Source organism: Protopterus annectens, chromosome 15.part0 (genome assembly GCF_019279795.1).
Source record: "Protopterus annectens isolate FY-2018-M chromosome 15.part0, PAN1.0, whole genome shotgun sequence".
Taxonomy (NCBI): Eukaryota; Metazoa; Chordata; order Ceratodontiformes; family Protopteridae; genus Protopterus; species Protopterus annectens.
In genome coordinates, this window is record NC_056749.1 from 696,802,347 (window position 1) to 696,824,358 (window position 22,012).

General features: G+C 41.4%; 1 protein-coding gene across 2 annotated transcripts in view; it reads left to right on the forward strand.

Moving 5' to 3' along the window:
* The window catches only part of LOC122790015 (mitochondrial poly(A) polymerase), an 894,403-nt gene that overhangs the window by 774,741 nt on the left and 97,650 nt on the right, over positions 1-22,012 (forward strand). For both annotated transcript variants that reach the window (XM_044057550.1, XM_044057551.1), the window contains 2 exons: positions 5,022-5,114; positions 5,193-5,266. In XM_044057550.1, coding sequence (XP_043913485.1) covers positions 5,022-5,114; positions 5,193-5,266 — 167 coding nt within the window. The remainder of the gene's footprint in view (positions 1-5,021; positions 5,115-5,192; positions 5,267-22,012) is intronic.

A 22,012-nucleotide genomic window follows, 5' to 3' on the forward strand; every position in this document is an offset into this window, starting at 1 on the left:
GCCCATGGGTCTCCTCTACGCCTGTCCCCCAATTCCCTTGATACCTGTATTCTTAAAGAAAGCCACTCGTTTGAGATGCAAAGTGATCCTCATTGCCCCATTCTGGCCTCGTCAAGTGTGGTTCCCCTTCTACTGGCCTCATCTGTTACAGCCTCCATGGATCCTGGACACTCGTCCAGACTTGATTTCTCACCCCCAAGGGTTGACCCACCCAAATATGTCCAGTCTCAAGCTGACAGCTTGGTTTCCCCACTTCCATTAGTCACCAGGCAGGAAGCCCTTTCCTCACCTGTTCGCGATATTATTCTGACCTCCCATAAACCATCCACCAGAAAACTTTATAGAGATAAATGGAAAAGCTTTTCTCTGTGGTCTAAAGAACGGATGCTAGATCCCTTCTCAGCTCCGGTCTCTCTCATCCTTCAATACCTATCTGAGTTATTTGTAAACAGAGCATCAGCCTCTACCATACGAGTCCATTTAGCAGCAATTTCCATAATGGATTAGAGGGCACTCCACTTATGTCCATTCACCTATGCAAAACCTTTCTCAAAAGAGTGTTTCACAGCAGACCTCCATTTAGGCATCCCTTAGAGACGTGGAATCTGTCCCTAGTACTGCAGTCACTGTCTCAACCCCCCTTTGAGCCTGCTGCAAAATGTGATCTCAAATTTCTCTCATGGAAATCCCTCTTTTTGGTAGCTGTCACTTCAGCTAGACGGATCTCAGAATTACAGGCATTATGCATTAGGAAACCGTACCTAATATTTCACAAAGACAGTATATCTAAGTACTAATCCATCTTTTCTCCCCAGAGTGGTTTCTGATTTTTCTGTGAACCAATCCATTGAGCTCCCAGTGTTTTTCCCAAACTATTCGAAGAAGGGAGAATACTGCCTACACTCCTTGGATGTGCATAAGCAACTACGTTTTTACCTAGATAGGACTAAATCTATCCGCAAGACAGACCACCTTTTCATTTCCTTCTCTGGTCCAAGAATGGGATATGCTGTTTCAAAAGTCACTTTATCAAAGTGGCTCAGAGATTGTATTTTTTTTTTCATATTCATGTGCAAACGAGCCTAGACCTCAAAATGTCAAAGCACATTCAACTAGAGCTATGGCATCCTCTGTAGCCTTTCACACCAGAGCCTCTATGGACGACATTTGCGCAGCAGCCATTTGGGCTAAACCACACACTTTTATCAAACTTTACAAGTTGGATATGGTGGTGGTGGTGCTGCGGTAGCATTGTCGCCTCATAGCAAGATGTTGTCCCGTTCGATTCTCAGCTAGAGCGTCTTCTGTGTGGAGGTATACGTGAATGGGGTGTGCCTTCGTTGAAGGTTGTGTGTCAGGGCTGGTAACCCAGTACGTAAAAAATCCACTACCAATCATTAGCGGACCGGAGTTCCGCTGTGGCGACCCCTAACCGGGAAAAAGCCGAAAGTCACAAACAAACCTCTTCACTGCGGTGGTCGTGCTGCGGTAGCATTGTTGCCTCACAGTTAGACGTTGCCCATTCGATTCTCAGAGCGTCTTCTGTGTAGCGACATGCGTGAATGGGCATTCCTTCGTTGAAGGTTGTGCGTTAGGCCCGGCAAGCCAGTATGTAAAAATCTACTGCCAATCATTAGCAGACCGGAGTTCTGCTGTGGCAACCCCTAACCCGGAAAAGCAGAAAGATACAAACAAGTTGGATATGGTCTCTAGGGGAAGAAGCAGCCTTCGGCTCAATGGTGCTCAGGAATGTTCTTCCATAAGGGCCACTCAGGTTTCTCAGGTAGCTTGGGGTTCTGTCCCATCAGTGATGAATGGAAAGAAGATTAACAATGTCAGATAAAGAAGTTATGTCTTACCATAATGTTCCATCTGTGTTGTTCATCTTCTTCCATTCATCACATCCCACCCTCCGTCCCCCACCAAAGGCTCCTGGTGGATCTCATGGATCCTTGTGGTGTGTCAGGATTTTTGTGCAGAAATGTCCTCTGCTTTATTTCTATTTCTTATGCAAACTCAATCTGAGGTAACAGGGAGAAGGGCATTGTGGGTAGCCGCTTAGCTCGAGAATTTTTTTTGGTGTACGCGAGCTTGGTATTAGGCCGACGTGGTTCTGAGGGGCTCGGAACCAACCCATTAGTGATGAATGGAAGATGATCAACAACACAGATGGAACGTTATGGTAAGACATAACTTCTTTTTTTGTTGTTATATGGTTGTTACATGTGCACGTTGTAGGACTCCTACTGTTTCTTTATCTTTTACTAAGAAGTTCCCTGTGAATTCGACATGCATGCATGTATTTGGTGTGATTACACTTGGCGCCTACAGAAGTTTTGGTCTATAGTAACTCATTGTGTTAGAGAACAGATCCTTTAAAAAAGTGCAAGTGTGGACACAAAATCCCATTGTGGGATAGACACACACTAGCTTTTGTTTGGGAGATGAGCATTTTTATTGGGAATGTTACATGTGATTTCCTTCCTCCAGGAGCTGCTAAAGAAAGGAGAAAAAATTGTTGAATCAAAATGAACAATGCTAAATATGGCCACAGCGACTCTTCATTAACAAACAGTTTAGTGCTTTTGTCCACATGATACTCAGACTGCTTCAGAACTGATTTCATATGTGGAACCACACTTATTTAAAATGTTCAAAACTTTATGGCACCTTCCACACACCATAACCACTGCAGCACTTAAGGACACTTAATTAAATTAAAACTAAACAGGTAACAGAGTAAGGCATGACAACTTTCTATTAAACATGCTAAAACAGTCAAAATCTAAACTATATAAAAAAATTATTTTGTTACAGTAATTATATACACTATAATTTTTCTTCTCAGACCCATCACCTGTAAGGAAGTGTAAGAAATGCAAGAGGAGACACATGGACAACCCTTGGGAATCTCTCACTCAGTATGTTGAGGAGGGGGGCTATAGATTCCCCACCTCCCTCCTTAAGATGATGAAGTTTGGGGAGGTAGTAAAGCTGCTTAGACAGAGAGAAGGTTGGCCCACTGACCTCACAAACTCTCCTCTGTATATTCTATAGGAGGCCTTCCATACACCCCCCAAAACTGTTTCCTAGATGTCCTTCCATTTTCTCAGGATGTTGCAGCTGATGACTAGTGTAACCATGGAACAATTCTGATTTTGTAGATCCTGTACCAAAGAAGCCAGATAAAATCCTTTTGCCTTCCAAAGACTGGACCTGTTGGACATACAAAAAATAGATTTCATTGCAGAAGCATCCCTTAAAAAGGCTCCTGCATCATAGTGTCCTACTGTCCATTACCTGCAGAAGGAATCTTGAGAAGTAGATTGCTTTGGGAAGTGGGTTTGCATGCTTTCCCTGTTTACTCTTACGACCATAAACTATTTATCACAGATGTTGTCTTTACAGCAAGAACTGGCTGACAAAATGCACCAGGTTCTGAAAGAGTTCTCAGTGTTGACTGTTAGTCTTCCTGACATAGTGAGACTTCCATTAATTCAGTACCCTGGGGTACACTGTTCTCCATCCTTATGTCATCATCATGTGTCACCCGATGAAAGAATTAGGAAGTAATTGCACAGTTTCTCAACATATATAGTACATCCAAACTCATGGTTTTATTTGAACTGTAATAAATATAACATTGCTGATATAACTAAAATAAAAACTACAAATTTTAGAATCAGGTAGACCACTTTACATGAAAAGAGTATAATTACAGCAAAAAGAAATGGTAAAAAAAATCTTTACAACTGATGTGTGTCAGACTGAATAAAACATCTTGAATTATAATTACCTCATTACAGCCGAGTGACGTCTCCAGGCATTTCTGCAGTTATACCCTACTGCTCCTCTAGGCGTCAAATATTGCCTGTTCATATTTGCATTAATAATTCCAAAACCATGTTACATACAAAGTACTGGAAAATTTTATCTTGAAGCATACATGATAGCAAACACAATTGTATTTATATATGACCTCTGTCAATGGGTATTTGTTAAAAATGTAAGGTGATAACTTCAATTTTTAAATGCTGAAGCCACACCCACTAGGAGTTAAAGGTACACACTCAAAAAAGCTCTACTGGAGGGTGTCCTTTCTTTTGGGCCATGGCCAGAGGCAATTTCATTTAGGTTGAAATCTTTTACCCTTTGGACCTTTATCAGAATCTGAGTTTGGATTTAAGGGCTTTGCTCCTTTGAATATGTCGTTCACACTTATTGGACCTCCCATATTTACCCATCCAGAAAGAAGGGGAAAGATATAGATGGTGTTTGGATGAGGGACATTTTGACAGTCTTGATGAAATACTGCACTGAGCATATAAGAGGGCTCTGTAGTATATTACTGTCAGTCTGGTACAGAGTAAACCATCAAATGGTTCCAGGTTAGCACTGAAATAGTGGGAGACTGGGGCAAGGGTAAGGGCTCAGTAACTGCACGTTGGCTGTCTGATGCATTCTTATAGATTTGATGCATCATGGGTCTTCCAGCACTGTGCACACATATTGCAAGCACAAACACCTGTTGATGTCTGCTTTATGTAAATTTTGACAGCATTACTCCTTTTTGATTGTATGAAAACCATTTAACTATACTACTCCATGTATTACCTCTATATTTAATGCAAGTGTACCCTATGGAGTAAAAAGGATGATGTCCCCTTGCTTTTGAAAAGTACACAACCACTCTTTGGGGTAAGTTATTACACTACTAAAACAACTCGGAAAGGAAACCTGATTGGCACTGCATTTAAAGAAACCTTTGCTGCAGTCAGGTAATCTCCGAAGTAGATGGGTTTTTAGGAAAATCAGGCAGCTTTTAAATGACCCAGTGTTTTTGGTTTTAATGTTGTTTCTGCTTCAGGAGTGTGTTAGAGCTGAAAGACGGTTTTACCTAGATTGGAAGGATAATTTTCAAGCCCCTATTCCTCTTTAGATGAATGTTGGTTTATTGGCACTTTGTATTATCTGACTGTCAAATATGTTTCCACTTTTCAATTTAATGTTTAAATCTCTAGGTGCAGAAGACAAATGTACCATAGAGGGGCATGACTGTACATTCAGCTCTGATCTAAGCAAAATGAAACTTGCGCAGAACACTGAAATGCTAGGTAAGTTGTAATGTTTTGAGAGTCACATGTTTATGATATATCATTAAGTGAAACTAATTTTGGTATCTTTTTTTCCAGATAATCTTCTGTTGGAATTCTTTACATTTTATGGTAACTTTGCTTTCAGTAAAGCGTCTATAAATATTAGAAAGGTATGTACCATTTCATTTTTTTTTTTTCATTAAAATAACTTTTTTTGTAAGCTTTTCTTCATGCTTCAAATGTTTTAATTTCAAGAACTATCGTCCTTGCAAAGTAAATAGGTGAACTATAAAATTTGTATCAGTTTAACATTATTGATTAAAAATATGTAGAGACATATTATAATGCATAGTGAAAACAATGCCATTTACTATACAAAGAGTAGTGAACTGTAAATAGTAAAAGAAAAATACTGCTAAGCTTTCACACCTTTCTATTACTGTTTATGAGATGGCACAGGTTTCTTCAGTAGCTTAAGCCTTCATACCTCATGTTTTCTCAAGCATTTGAACGTTGAGACCTTGCATGATCCTGTCTCTTCACTTCAGTGTTAAGACTGGTCACTGCAAGCCTTTATCCACATGGCTTTCTCAAACTCAGACTCCTTTTATCACTTCTGTAATTTGTCATGCTTTCCACTTTCTCCAGATTTCATTTGCTGATTGAGTGAATGCATTGAGGGTCATCTTATGATCCAGACCTTTAGCTTTTTAGAGTCTTGCTTTTTTGGGGGGGGAGGGGGGTGATTGCTCTTAGTATAGTGAAATTAATATGACATTTAGTTATTTAGCTAGATTCTGGTTTATTACCTCTATCTCTCCCACTCCTTACTAAGTTGGCTTGTGATTAAGGCCTTTTACAAGCTTTACAGTTAGCTGTAAATCATTAATTCACCATGCTTCTTTATAGTTGTACAGCAGCTGTACTTGGAAAAAGAGAAAGGGGCAAGGCTACAGAATTTAAAAAAATGAACTAGTTTCACCACAGAACTCCCCCTTGATGCACTCAACCTGCGTGTTGTGTTGCCTGCATGTGGAACACTTGAATACTTCCCTGTGAGATTGTAAGAGTTTTGGATCCGGGGCATTGCAGGCCTCTTCTCATGGAAAAGGATTAATAAAGAGGAGAAAAAGTTCTGAATGACCAGTACAGATCCCCCCAAGATAACAAGGAAAAAAACATTCCTCTGGCTACAGCAAGTCAGGTTTCCAGTGCAGAAGAGCAACTGGTGTCTCCCATCACAGGGGATTTGTTGCTGCTAGACCCTGCTCCAAGGGAAGATGATCAGCTGATTCTGGGAGTAGGAGCTTTTTTGGTACCTAGAGTCAATGCCTTCCCCTCCATTTCACTACAGTTGGCAAGGTCTGTTTGACGCCCCTCCATGCACCTGGAGTAGGATAAGGATTATGAAGGTTTTTGTTAGGCTTAATGTGAAATGTGTCTCTCCTCTTCCTCTTCTGTTTCTGGGGTGGCTAGAGAATGTCTTCGCATCTCCTTCTGTTGCTCCTTTTTTGAGCCCTGTATTAGCACCAAAAGTTTCTGAAACAGTTTATTGCCTGTAACTGTCAAAATTGATGGTACTTTTCCCATTGACACCATTGCATCTGTTGGGACTGGTATTTTTGCTGCTTATGATTTCAGTGCTTTTTTTCCAGAAAGCACCATGTAGTAGATTTTGATGGTCCTATGTGGACCTCAGCATTAGCATCATCTGCAGTTATGCTTTCAGTGCCAGAACCTTCATTTCTTTTGAGCTTAGCATCTGTGCTAATACTCCAAGACCTCTGACTCTGTGTTGACATTTTGAGCATGTGTGTCAGTTGCAAGAGTGATCTCAATACCAGTGCATCTAACTCTGACAGCTAGTGGAGAGGAAACAATGCCAATACAGCCAGTTAGATTGTATACCAGAAAGGCTGCTTCAACACTGGCTTCAACTCAAGATACCCAATTTTGAAGCCTTTGTCCTTCTCATCTTTAACCCCGGCTGGCCAGAAAAGCAGAAAGCCACTGACAATTTAGAAAGGCTAGCAAAGATTCTCCTGAGCACTCTGATGAGTCTCCTTAGAGCACAACAAGGAAGCAAAGAAGAGATCTGAAAGGTGACATCTAAATTCCTAAACAGAGTCCCGTACCCTAGACACCAACCTGGATAAGAGAGAGGCCACCCACAGCAGTGCCCTCCTAACAGCCCCAAGTATGGAGAGGTCCTTTTTTAACATCTTTATTAAATCACAATTTAAATGACTTGGGTACACATGTACTAATTTTGGGGGGATTTATATATATATATATATATATATATATGTATATATATATATATATGTGTGTGTATATATATATATATATATATATATATATATATATATATATATTTCTAATTGTTTTATTGTGGCATGCATGTATGTTTTCTTTTTAACAATTATTCACTGCAACGGTACATAAATTGCTCAATTTCTGTCACCCCTAAACCTTACTCCTCCTCCTAAAAGTTATGCTGTATGTATTGTTCACACAAATTCCATTTATTTCTATGTAATTTGCTCCTTCCCTTTTCTAAAGATCCCATCTCCAGTTATTTTACCTACTTTACAATATTAGGTGTTTGAGTTACATTTGGTTTAGATTTTAATTTCCAATTTCTAGTAATTTTTTGTTGTCTTATTTATTTTTTTGGCCATCAATAGCAGTAAACTTATAAGACTCCACTATGTCTAGGCAGTTCATATCCTGTGTCCCAGCTCAAAAGAATAATTTCCTCCCCCAATATTTCTCCAAAATACTCCCTAGTTTATTTTTTTTAATTCTGCCAACTCGTTGTACTACCAAAAAACATGTTCCCAGTTCACAGGTGCTTACTAGGCTATTGATCCATGAGATCTTTAGAAGCCCAGCCATAGGTCTGTATGAATAATCTACAAATGACCAGAACATTTGCATGTTTCCCCTATCCACGAGGGACAAGGAGGCTAAATCAGGGGTGGATTTTCAGTTGCCCATCCATTTGTCCAAATTGCATTTGAATAGTGTAAGAGAAGTACTTTGCTTTATATAGAGAGGAATAGGATTCCAAAGAAGTCGGATACTCTGTGAAATATTTCTATCCCTCCACATGTTCTTTTTATGTTGTAAAAGAGACTTGGATCTGTTGAGCGAATGGATGGAAGTTGCTGTCTTCCATTTGTTTGCCACAAAACCTGTTTGGAGGCTAACACTAAATAGACTGTGTAGGGATTTGATAGTCCTGTTCCAGGCTAACCATTAAGCAGCTCAATATATTATCCAGCTGCATAAGACTTAGTGTTCTTGCCCTTGGATACTGCCTTGAGGACTTATTTATAGAGGATTTGAGTGGTATAAATGGTGGGTATATGATCTAGAAATTTAGGAGGGGAGAGGGGAGTGAAGTTACAGTTAAATTTATCTGTTCGCAGATTGACTATGTCCTCTGGGACCAGGTTTGTGATATCATTTAGTCATAGATCTGCACAGTGTCAGGCATTGTTTCTAAGGTTTCTAACATAGTTAAAGAAGGGCCTATGTTACCACAATGAAAAAGCCATTAATCGAATGGCTTTATAACCGAAAATGCCGATAAAAGAGCTGTGTATTGTGAGATTCCGGTACAGTGAAGATCAGAAAATTTGCCCTTTCATCACTATAGTGCGATCTCGGAGTTGGTATAAGTAAGTAGCAGGGGGTGTGGGGGCGCAGTCCCCCACAAAAGTGAGCTGTATTAACCGCATTTTCGGTTATAAAGCCGTTTAATTAACGACTTTTTCGATGTGGTAATATAGACCTTAAAGAAGACCCTGTGTGCTATAATTTGCCTGGGTGACAGTTGTTACCTTATATCTAGCTTTAGTTGATTTGTTCACATTCTGGAGTTCCCTATGAAGTTTAACAAGAGCTTTTTTTTTGCATCTTGAGAGTTACATTTGTTTTAATGTGTGATTATTTTTTTTTTCTTTTAATACAGAGCCTGTTAATATTTGAGTTCTAACATAAGGATTTATTTTTTAATTTAGCTTTGTATTTACTTCGTAGGAGGACAGGTGTATTTATACACCTGTTCACATGTGCATAGAATTTGGCATTAAAGGATTTCACATAACAAGTGGGATCATAGATTTAGAAGGGGATGTTAATTTTAGTCAAGTCATGACTCAATTTCAGTAGGTAGACATCTGCATAATCTCTGAATAGTGAGGTATTTGATGAGGCTTCTGACTTCATTTGTAAAGTGAATGTGACTGATTTGTGGTCGGATTTGTAGAGCTGTCCCTTTATTGGTGAGAATCAAGTCCAGGATTTTATCATTCCTGTTTGGGATGTGCACAAACTGATCTAGGGAGTTTGTTTTGATGAAGTCCAGAAACCTCTGGTCATACATTTTGAAGGATGTATACATCTCCCAGTTAATGGAGGAGTAGCTGATGTCCCCTAGGAGAATGGTGTTTGATTTAATTCACAGGGACTGCATACTAGTAAGGTAAGAATTATGAGTTGAGGCAAACATAGAGGGGGTCCTATAGTTAGCCATATTATAAGGGCCTTGTTGTTAGGTTCATAAATGATTACTAGGCTAATGGCACAATAGTCTTTACAAGCCTTGCCAATAATACCCAAGGTAAGATGATTGATGTATCTTAATTCCCCAGAAATGGGATGGGGTAGTAACTGGCTTGTGGTTGTTTGAGTTTTAGAGCCCTGAGTCATTTTGCAGACTGCCTCTGTCCAGTACCCCAGGAGTGAATTTACAGGCATGTAAATCACCTCACAATAAGCTGTATGAGACAGAGTAAGTGGATAGGACCTTTAGCTGGCCTGCATAAGACGTATGTCTTACACTTTTTTCTTTAGTGAGAAATCTCTGGGTCTGCTACAATTGGTTTAGGTGCCTGGTTAGGTACATGCAAAAGGGAACATTGTACTCAATTATGGGCCTTATGAGCGCCAATTATAATGACACTATGACTTCATTTGAACTTGATGCCATGCCTTTACTTATAAGTTGAGCCACACAAAAGGATTTCCTCGCTACCATGGCTACCTGGTAGTCAAGGTTTAGATTACTATCTAGCTGTGTTCCTAGGACCCTCACCACTGGGTCTACTTTTAGGGGTGTGCTATATCGGTATTATAATTTGCAGGGATATCTGATTTTCCAAAGGGTATGATTACACAATTTTTTAGCATTTGGGCTCAGACCATGGTTTTGGTACCATTCATTTGTCATTTTTAGGTCTGTTTGTAGGATATCAGCATCATTTGGGGACTCAGTGATTGCTGCCAGCTTACAATCATTGGCAAATTTGGTGGGCCAGAGGCCCCCGACATTGGCCTTCACTTCAGAGAAATATATACCAAACAGGAGGAGTCCTAAAACTGTGGGGCACCACTAGTAACAGATTTCTTATCCAAATTGGATTCATCTAACTAGACTATATGTTTCCTGTCAGTGAGCCAGTTTGCAATCAATCTGATGATGTAGGGATTTATGCCTATCTCAATAAGTTTATCTATGATCCCCAGAGTGGGGATTTGTGTCGAAAGCTTTAGCCAGGTCTAAATAAGCGGTATGTACCTTTTTGCCCTCATCTATGTCCCTGGTGACATTCTTGAAGCAGTCCACCAGATTGAACAGGCAAGGCCTCCCTTTGACAAAGCCAAATTGGGTCTGGTCCAGTGTTTGGAGATTTCCTATGTCATTATCAATCAAGTCTATGATGATTCTTCCATGGCCTTGCAGATGAGACTTGTCAAGCTTATGAGTCTGTAGTTCCCTGGTTCAGTTGATGGGTCCCCTCTTGTGCAGAGGGAGGACTGTTGCAGTTCTTTAGTCCCCTGGGACAAAACCTGTCTGAAGACTCTGGTTAAAGAGGGTTTTTAGTGGTGCTGACAGGTTCTGTTTTAAGCTATTTAAGAAGCATCCTGGAATGTTGTTGGGAGCCATGGAGGCTGTGTGTTTGGCTTTAGCGACCGCAATAAGGTCCTGTTCCCTGGTAATGACTGGTAGGGGGTGGTTGCAGGTATTTCTTTAGGTGTTGTAGGAGGTGATGGGGGGGGGATTAACTGAACTTGTTGACCAGCAGGTTTGCTGTAGTTTCAGGCTTGGTGTAAGTGTTGTCATTCATGAGTAACTCGGCATGTTGCTGAGCATTTCCCCCGAGGTTACGTATATAATTAAAAAAAAAAAAGGCTTATGGTTATTTTTCACCTGGGGGCTATCTTTGCCTCATAGTTTGCGTTGGCAGGTTTGACCAGTTCTCTAATTTGTTTAAACTGGTGAGTGCCATTTTGCACTGTTTGTTCTGTTCCTTCTTGGCTTTGAAGAGGATTTTTTCCTTTTGTTGAGTAGCCTGTTTATGCTAAAGGTCCACCAGGATGGTTTACTTTTGCCAGTAATCATAGGTTTGACTCTGACAGGTACTGCCTCCTCTATGTAGCTTATGAATGTGGTTGTACAGTGGTTTTATGTACAACTCAGATTAGGCCTCCATGTCATCTGGGTTTGGAGGGGCTTGGAAGTTTAATGAGCTGTCACCTTGTTTGAGGTAACTGGCCTTAACAAAGCTCTTACGTTTGGAGTTTGGTGGGGGTTTTTGGTCAGTTTCAATACTAAAGGAGATCATTTTGTGGTCAGATCTTACCAGGGAGGACTTAATGCATGGGAGGGAGATGCATCCTCCTATGTTTTAGTACTAGGTCTAGGATGTTAGTTGGGGAGCTAACTAATTGTGCCAAGGTGTTTGCATTGACAAAGTCCACTAACCTCGGAGCAAGTGAATTATGGGTTATGTAAGTCTTGCAGTTTATGGAAGGGTAGTTGTAGTCACCCATAAGTATGGTGTCAGGCTGAATGTGAGATTCCAGTAAGTTTATGCAGAAGGTGTAATTTTCCAGACTCATGTTAGGAGATCTGTAGCCAACAAGGATATGATATGCGGTCGCACCTATGGTTAGTTGGGCATGGAGCAGCTCAAGCAAGCCATGATGTTGGACCAGTCTGACAGTGTACTTGTCCTTTATAAACACTGAGACACCTCTTCCCTTTGTTTTATTCTGAGCTGAGGAGGGGTCGAAATGTATGAAAGGCATTGTAGCCTCTGATAGCCAGGGTGCTTTCCATGCTTCTGAACCGTGTGTATGGTGAGTTGGACATGAAGGAGTTCCACATTATCTTGTCTAACTAGTCTGGAGATGAAGTTTTTACAGATAGAGACACTGTTGCCTTTAGTGGCTTCATCTGCTGCAGTGGGCTTGAATGTCTGGAAGGCATTGAAACCTTACACTGATGGGGGTTCACTCAATGCTCTTGAACCAAGTGCCCCATAACTATGCATAATGCATCAATTGTTTTCCAGGGTATGGAGTGGTTTTAATGACTGGAATTTTTATTAAATCTCCCAATATTGGCAGCAGTACCTTTGTTATCCAGATTTTCTGTTATATGGGAAGTATATGAAGACTGATATTGCCTAAATAGGCATAAGGTGGCAGAACAACGTTTTAGCAAATATACAGAAGTCTTGGGGGATAGGTGCAGGCCATCCCTTGCAAAGTAGTTAGGATTGTCTACCATCTCCTCCCATGCCAATATATATTGGACCCCCTTTGAGCAAAACCAGAAGCTAAGCTAATTACTGAAGTCAAGAATCTTCTGTTAGTATTGTGGCATCATTCTTGATGAAGCTAAAATGCTGCTCAAGGATTGGCTCATACCTGCCGTAGACACATATTCTGAGAGCTCCATTATCTGTGCCCTCATATAGTCCAGGGAGGTACAGCGCAAGTCATTTACATCCATCTGTGCTATGACTTTGTCATATGTGTACTTGTGATGCAAGGACTTGAGTGCCTTTGTGATGTGGCGAATCATGGCACCTGATAGGCAACTGACTTTGACCGTCTCCTTACTTAGCCTCGTAAGTAGTACATCAATGTGTGATATAGTAGAGGAACCTAAGACTAGGATGTTGGATTGTGTGGTGGTTTGCCTTATGGTCTTTTGAATTGAGACACTGTGACTCTATGTTTCATTGTGAGTGCTGTCTGTGTTGAGCGTTTGTGAGGTTGCTGAGGGTCCTTGTTTCTTAGATTACATTTAAGAGGCCTTTATGGCTTATGTAGGTTACTTTTAAGAGCCTCAGCATATTTAGGTCTTTGTGTTTGGCCTGATTTGTGTGTGGTAGCTTTACTCTGGTGCTGTGTGGTACTGATAACTTGGTTTTTAATTGTAGTGTCTTCATTTGAGAATTTTGCCTCCAATAGCATTAAATTGCTGTCTTTTTCACATCACATCTCCAGTATTCGCTGATTACCTGAGGAAACATTTTCTGAAGTCTGCTTGGTGTGTAAAAGATATCTCCAAATACTTCCCAGTGGAAATCCTAAATCTTCTAGTCATTTTTGCACCCTTTGGAGCCATACAGATACCATCCCATTGTTCCTTTATAAAGTGCACTCACATTCCCTGTTCCCAAACTTTTCTAACCTCCCAACTGATTTTTTATAGTTATGTATCATTTTATATGCCCTACTAATTTTAACACCAGTTTCTTTTCTAGACTCAGCTAAAAACTCTTCCAGAGCTGGTCTTTCCCTTAGCACTTCCTTATCACTTTTTCTTTGCCTGTACTCTAATATCAATCCCAAGGAGGGAAGGCAGTGTCTAACCTGCAGTCCAGACTTATACTTAGATTAAGTTCACTGTTATCCTTCCCTCTCTAGTTATTTGTTCCTAGTACCATGGTTCATTGCTAATTTTCTCCAGTAAACTTCCAGGTCCTCTTGCCTATTTTCTATACTCTTACTTGCAGAAATCCCTGTTGGCAAAATCCTCTTTCTCCAGTCCCATGCTGGCTTAGTTCTTAGAATACGTTCTGCTACTTTATGAATATGATAATCTCTTTAGTTGTTGTTGTTCTTAAAGACTTGCATCCAAAATCCTACTCTCTCCTTATATCTGAAACTCCCCCCATTTCATCATCCCTTTCCACTTTGATTTATAATCTTCTGCTTTTGTTATATATATGAACCTTAACTGTTATACCTCCAATATATCCTTTCACATCAGATTATTGTAAAGCATTTTGTTCTTTGAGAAGAATCAAATTATACCATTTAACTGTTGCCATATTCCCCACCCAAATAGAGTCCTTCAAATATTTATGAAATAGCATGCACAACTTCTTCCTGTTGATAAAAATGTGCCTTGCCTGTCTATAAAAATAAAGGGAGTAAAAATATTTGCATTGCTTGTATCATACTATGAATATCCATAATCAAAAGCTTTCCGTTTCTCAGTGTTTTATATTGTTTTCTTTAGACTCTTCACACACATCCTCAGCTGCTTAACAGGATTATTTTTAACCCATGCACTTAAATACTTAATCTTATGGGTATTACCGAACCATTTCATAGTTTACTGCTATAGCCTTTGTTTTATTTTCATCAATTTTATATCCCAAAAAGATTTGGAACTATCTCAAAATGTTTCACACCACCAAAATGTCTTTTCGAGTTTTTAGTACACAATAATATTATCTCCAAATAAAGCCAGCTTTTCTAAATTGCCATACCGTTTATATCCTTGAATTTGTGAGACCCTTGTTTTATTTGCCAATGGCACTAAATAGAAAGCAAATAAAGGGAAAAAGATGACACCTCTACCTGGTTCTTCTGTTAAAACACAGTGTGTCTTAGAGAAGTCATCCCAGGTTAATTCTTGTTTTCAGGCATTTTACATATCCTTGTAGTTAACCCTGTTATTCTAACAGAGAATGCACATCCTTCCGTTATCTTTCTCATAAAATCCCACCTGACCATATTAAATGATGTCCTTACATTCACTGCTGCAGCATTCTTAACATATGGGATTCCCTGCTGTGGAAGCCTGACATCTGGCCAGTCTACCAAAGACAACTGTTGCTTTATGTTATTCCAAACGTCACCCAAATGCTCCTTGCATAGTGTAGGACATAATGGTGATGTTCAAGCCTACCGTAATCAGAGCTTCTTTGCCCCCAGTCTGAACGTATCTTTTCACCATCAGTCTGTTTACCTGCTGACTTCTAGCAGTTGCAGATAAATGCCCAGTTGGGATTTTTATTTTATCTTGCTTTTTGTGCTCCTTGACATTAATGTCATCCAGGAAGGGTAAATGCCAGTGCGGGAGACAGATTCTACATAAAGACCACCACGATGTGTCTTTTTTGCGTAGGAGTTTCTCATGACCATATGTCTTGTTCAATTTGTCAGGTGTTTATCCTGAAAAACCTTCACAATAGACTTTTTTCCCTTGTATCTTGAGAACCAGGAATCTCCCACCCCGAGTGTCAGCCTTTAGGGAAAAAGAAGGTGAAAAAGGTATAACCAGAATCTTCCTCTGTCCAACCTCTGCCAGGTGTTTCTCCCGAGGTTGTTAAAAACCCGGAGGCCCACCCAGCTGTGTTGTCTGATTTCTCTGCCGTGACCATGTTGGAGGCGGTGAGGATCCAGCTGGCAGCACATCCAAAGAGGCTTTGCAGGCATCCATCTTGGACATTCAGGGGGAACCATGGTTACTTTTTTTCTGAGGGGCCTAGAGGAGTTTCTCAGGTTTTAGTTGGGGAAGAAGTTCCTACTACGATTTTTGACAGTCATCCTGGGTCTGAGCCTTCTCATTTTTTTGGAGGGAGACATTCCGTCAAAAAAGAAACAAAAAAATTAAACGTATTTCTTCTGCTCCTAGGGATCCACAAAGTAAGTAGCAGGCCTTCCCTCAGGGACTATTTGCTACTTTAATGTCCTTAAAACCTCCTCACAGGGTTTTGGTTCCTCCTCTTTGGTCTTCTACTCCCCTTAAAAGGCCTAGAGAACAGGATTCTTCTGAGGACAAGTCAGATTCTAATAATGAATCCCTGACTTATTCTACTCGTATCTCTTCTCCTTTGGACTATGGATCAGAGAAGTAGGAATTTATTAGTCCTGATACTCCTTTTGAGAAAATTCCTTTTGGGGACACACACTCTAGGTTGGATTTTTTTTTAAGTGGGATTGTGCTCAGGTCTTTGATACCATAGGAGGTACTGTGAGTTAGGTTCCTATTATATAATCGAAGATGCAATCCTTCGAATGTGTCTTGATTGAACTTGAAAGCACGAAACAGCAAAATAGCTGGGAAGGAAATCGTTTGTCCGCCTCCATTACTTTGCCGTTTTCATCACTGTAGTGCGATCTCTGAGTTGGTATATTTAAGTAGGGGGTGTGGGAGGCACAGCCCCCCACTGTATGTAATGTTTTGAAGTTTTTATTTTTATTTATTTATTTTTGTGGAACAGCGATTTTGTTTCCCTGGGAAAAAAAAAATCACTGTTCCAAGTGTTTGAGACTGTAAGCTTTCACTTACATGGGGAAGATAAATCAGAATTCACTTTTTTTAAGCGTTCACTGATTTATTATAGACTCTGACTTGCTGTAGTTGGACTCTCCTAAACCTGCAGCTATTCTTCCTGTTTTGGCTGCTTTGCTGGATTCCTTTTTCCTGTACCTTTCATGCACCTAATTCCCTGCCTTCTGCTCCCAAGAAGTCTGATAGGTTTTATAAGGTGCCTGAGGATTGTTATTTTTTGTAGAGTTGTCCTGCTGTGGAACCCTCTGTAGTGCCTGTAGCATGTGATGAGCAAAAGAAGCAATTGAGATGGCTTAAGTTATTGCCTTCTGACAAGGACGGCAGAACTGTGGAAAGGGTGGGTAAGAAAGTTTACACGTTTTGCTACCCTAGCTTTTAGGGCTATTAATTATCAGACCCATATGTCTAGGTATGTGTTGGCTCTTCTTTCTCAGGCCTGTCGAATTATTTCTTATTTCCCAGACTATGAGGGCAAAACTTCTGTTCTTTCCTCCCTAGGGACTTCCTCTCAAGTTGTTTGTCATTCTGTTAAATGTAGTTATATTGCAGCAGATACCTCTTCTAGGGCTACTAGTTTTGGTTGAGTGATAAGGAGGTATTTTTGGCTTGGGCTTCAACCTCTACCTGATGATATTAAAGCTAAATTTGATGGATGCTCCTCTGGATTCTCAGTTTTTGTTTGGGGAAGCAACTGCTGGTTTACATCTCTTCAGGATAAGGGTAAGGCCTTACAGGAACTTAAACACGTGTTTGTTTCTCCATTGCCTAAGTTTCAGATAAACTACCTCACTATGCCTACCTTTGTTTATAGGCAATCCAGTCCTTCTACTAAAGGCAAGAAGAGTGTTAAATGGGCTCCTCCTGCTAAGGCTTCTCAGTTTTCAGGGATTCCAAAGCCTTCCTTTCCAGACAAATCAGGTGCTGTATGACTATCCATCACTTCCCAGCCATGTTCCTCTTTTTCTTCACCTTTCTTTTTCTGTTTGGCTTCAGATCACTCAGGATTCTTGTGTTCTGTCGATCATTCATCAAGGGCGCTTCATGTTGTAGAAATCTCATCTTCCTCTTATGGGCATTTCTCAGCCTCCTAGGGAACAGCTTCCCTTTTTCCCAGGGGTTCTTCAAAATCTCTTGACTCGGGGTACTATTCAAGAGGTGCCTGTGTCCCAAAGGGGGAAAGGGTTCTACTCCAGACTGTTTCTAGTGCCCAGAAAAGATGGCACTTGGAGACCTATTCTAGACCCATCTCATCTAAACACTAAAAGTGCCTTCCTTTCAGATGTTGTTCCTTCAGATTGTGTGTCCCTTCTTGCTCCCTCAGACCTATATGGTATCTCTGGATCTCAAGGATGCTTTTGTTCATATTCCAATCCATACTCTTTTCTGGAAGTTTTTCATTTCTCTCATGATACCTGGCATTTTCAGTTCTTTGCTTTACCCTTTGGCCTTTCTTCTGTCCTAAGGGGGCTCACCAAATACCTTGTTCCTGTGATTGTTTTTTACCGGCTTCCAGGGATCCAAATTTTTATAGGTTCATAGGTAGGTGCTAGGCTATCGGCCCAAGGGCCTATGTAAGCCTAGCCAACAAAGTTCCCTGGCTTACCCCACCCAAGAAAGTTATTTTCCTGTGCCACTGTCGCGCAGAGACACAGAAGTGACCCCCAGGGTGTATTTCCTATTTCCCATCCACTCATCAAGATTTTTCTTAGAGTGCTAATGAAGAACTTTGCTTGACATAGATGGATAGCCTGTTCCAGAGCATGGGAAGTCTCTGGGACAGGACTCTATCCCTCCAACATGTCCTGTTTATTGTGGTGACAAGGTTTAGGTCCTTAGAGCGTGTAGCTCGGAGAGATTGGGATTTCTTTAGGTGTAGCATGTCCAACAGCTCTGGGTTTGACATAGCTTTATATGTTAGGCAGAGATCACCTCTGAGTAGGCGATATGCTACGAAGTAAAGCTGGAGTTTTTTGAGGTGGTCAGTGTAGGGCATTTGTTTGAGGCCAATAATCCTCTTTGTGAGGTACTTCTGTGGCCTTTCCAGCTGTTGCAGATGTCTTGTGAGGTACATTCCAAAAGGGGCGTTGTACTCTGTAATGGGTCTAATGAGTGTCGGGTAGAGGGGAACAATGACCTCTTTTTTCCTGGATGAGAACCCGTTTATGATGAGGTATGCCACGTAGAAGGAATTCCTGACTACTGTGGTGATGTGACCATCAAAGGAGAGACTACTGTCCACCTGGGGCCCAAGGTCTTTTATCACACATTCGGTGTTAAGTAGACTGCTGCCTATGTGGTAGTTCATGGGTAGAGAGTTTTTACTAAAGGGGATGACATTGCACTTTTTGGCATTGAGCTTGAGGCCATGGCTCTGACACCAGGCATCTGTCTCATCGAGGCCCTTCTGTAGGATGCCCACATCATTTGGGGACTTGACTATGGCTCCTAGTTTGCAGTCATCTGCGAACTTCATTAGCCAGAGGCCTTCTGTGTTAGCCTGTACTTCAGAGAAGTAGATACCAAACAGGAGAGGTCCCAGGACGGAACCCTGTGTTACTCCACTTGTCACTGCTTTGAGGTCAGATTTGAAGTCTGCAACTTTTACAGTGTGGGATCTGTCAGTGAGCCAGTTGGCAACTCATCTTGTGACATAGGGAATCATACCTAGTTTAGTGAGTTTAGCTATAATTCTAGAATGGGGGATGGTGTTGAAAGCTTTGGCGAGGTCAAGATAGGCTGTGTGAACCACCTTACCCTCATCTACGGCTTTGGTGACTGCCTCAAAGAAGTCAATCAGGTTCAGGAGGCATGATCTGCCTTTCACAAACCCGAACTGGGTGGGATCCAGAGTTGGAGCTTACCAATGTCTTAGTTTATGAGTTCCATGATGATACGTTCCATGGCATTGCAGACCAGGCTCGTCAGGCTAATAGGTCGATAGTTCCTGGGATCAGTGTTGGCTCCCCCTTTGTGGAGTGGGATAACTATTGCTGAGCACCATTCAGTGGGCACAAGCCTGATGTGAGGCTATTATTGAACAAGGTGCTTACGTGGGGAGCCAGTTCATTCTGAAGTTCATGTAAAACGCAGCCTGGTATGTTGGATGTGGGATGTCCCATGGATGCTGTGTTTTTGGCTTTAGAGAGTGCAGCTTTTACCTGCATAGTTGTAATTACAGGGACTCTGCATTCTTCCTGTATAGATATGGGCCCTTTAGGGGGTGAAGGTGGGGGGGGGGTAAAGTTAGCACTGAACCTGTCTGCCAGGATGTTGGCCATATCAGTTGATTCTGTAATTTATGTGCCATTGTGCTGCAACTCGGAGCAGATCTGGGTGTTGCCATCGAGATTCTTGACATAGCTTTAGAATTCTTTGTGGTTGTCCTTAGAATTAGTGGCGATTTTGTTTTCATAGCTAGCTTTGGAGGATCTTATAAGGGATCTAAGCTTCTTACTGAGGCTTCCTTACTTAAACCTGCTGATTCAGGCATCCTCTCCAGAGACCCTTTTGCAAAATCTTCATTTTGCTGTTTCCCTTCTTCAGAGCATGGGGTTCACTATAAATTTCCAAAAGTATTCCTGACTCCTCCTCAGGATCATGTTTTTTCTGGGTTGCAGAATTTAGACAGTGCCAGTGGTTGCATCACTGCCTCCTCCAAAGACCGTAACTCTCATTTCTTTCTTCCACACCATTTTCTTCTGGTTTCCATCACCGCCAGGGAATTTCTGAGAGCTCTGGGTTTCATAACATCCACCATTCTGATGCTCCCTGTGGCCAAACTTCACATGAAAAAGTTTCATTGGTTTCTGAAGTCCTTGTGGCTTCAACTTGCACATCCTCTAGATTTCGTAGTTCCTCTTCTTCCATGTCTTAGACAGGAACTTCACTGGTGGATTCAGCAGTTGTCTCTGAATCCAGGGATCCCTTTTCAACCCCCTCTTCCCTCTCAGGAATTGTTCACAGAAGCTTCAGACATGGGATGGGAGGGGTGGCATTTGGCTCCCTAAAGGTACAGGGGGGTGTGGTTGCCTCGTCAGCAGAAGTAGCACATCAGTATCAAAGAGATGAGAGCTCTTCTGATCTTCTCTTCTTTGCCTGTTGGCACTTAAAGCTGACTCTGGTGTCCAAGACCTCTGTTCTTCGTTCAGACAGCAAGCAATACCGATGACTTCGGCTATAACTTCGGCAGTTGCCAGGCCTCCCAAGACCTTTAGACTTGCAGGTAAATCTTCTAGTCGTAAGCCTATGAAGAAGCAGGCTCTAGTTTCCTCTCGTTCCCCTCATTCTCAAATGGTTAAAATGGCTGATGACCTTTTGACTCTTATTAGGGATTCACAGCCTCCTCCTTCAAAAAGAGGTAGGGATGTCTCTCCTGAGGCTTTGTCCTTTTCAGGTTCTGATACTTCTAACATTTCTGTTGATGAAGAAGTTGTTTCTCAAGCTTTCTCTCCTTTTGAGGATTCAGATGCAGAGGAGTCCATCCCTTCAGCATTTCCTCCAGAAGATTTCTCATTTGGTGAAACTTTAATACTCTCAGGGAGAAAGTGAGGATTATCCCCTTTCTAAGAAAAGGATTAGGGAGTTTTTGGATTTGCCTCAGCATAAGCCTTTTATTCCACCTGTGCCGGAAGTGGTTGATGTTTTTCTGTAAAATTCTTCGACTCCAAATTCAGTTCCTCCTGCTCCCAGGAAATCTGACAGGTACTATAGAGTCCCTGATTCTCATTTGTTTCTTTTCAGAAATCCGTTGGCTGATCCAGAGGTTATTTCTCAAGGCCCTAAAGGAGTTAAGGCCACTGTTACTAAAAATCCTGTTCCTTCTGACAGGGAATCCAGGAACCTGGATAGGTGGGGTAAAAAGGTTTATACTTCTGCCACTCTTGCTATTAGGTCTACTAATATCAGCAGCACACCTTGGAATCTATTAAGTCTAGGATAGCAGGTGTGCCTCAGTTGGCGGAGAATAAGGATGTGCAGGATTTGCTAAATTCTGCCAGTCTAGTCAATAAACATTCTTTACGTTGTGTTTTTGACGTTCTGGAAGCCTCCTGTAGGGCTACAGCTATTGGCTCTGTTATTAGAAGGCGTGCTTGGCCCAGGGAACAGCCCCTTCCTGATCCTGTTAAGGCTAAGCTTTTAGACGTACCTTTGCATAAGGACAGTCTTTTTTGGCAGCAAAGCAGAGGAAGTGCTCAAGAAGACGGACTTTCTACAAGTTCAGCCTCCTCGCTTTAGCAGGAATTACCCTTCTAAGAGTTTGACATCCCAGATACCAGAAAACAGAGCCGTTGTAGGACTAGAGGTTACAAATCTTCTAGGGGACAGGTGGCTACCCCTCAAAGGTCTAAGTGTTGGCAGGCTTCCTCTTCCAAGGCGGAAAGTTCTAAGCCTGCATGTCGATCTAGACATTCTCAATGACTTTGTCCAACCTCTGCCTGTTCTTGCCTGCCTGGAGAGTTCTTTAGGGGGATGGTTGTCCCTTTTTACAAATGTCTGGGCCACCATCATGGGCGATAAATGG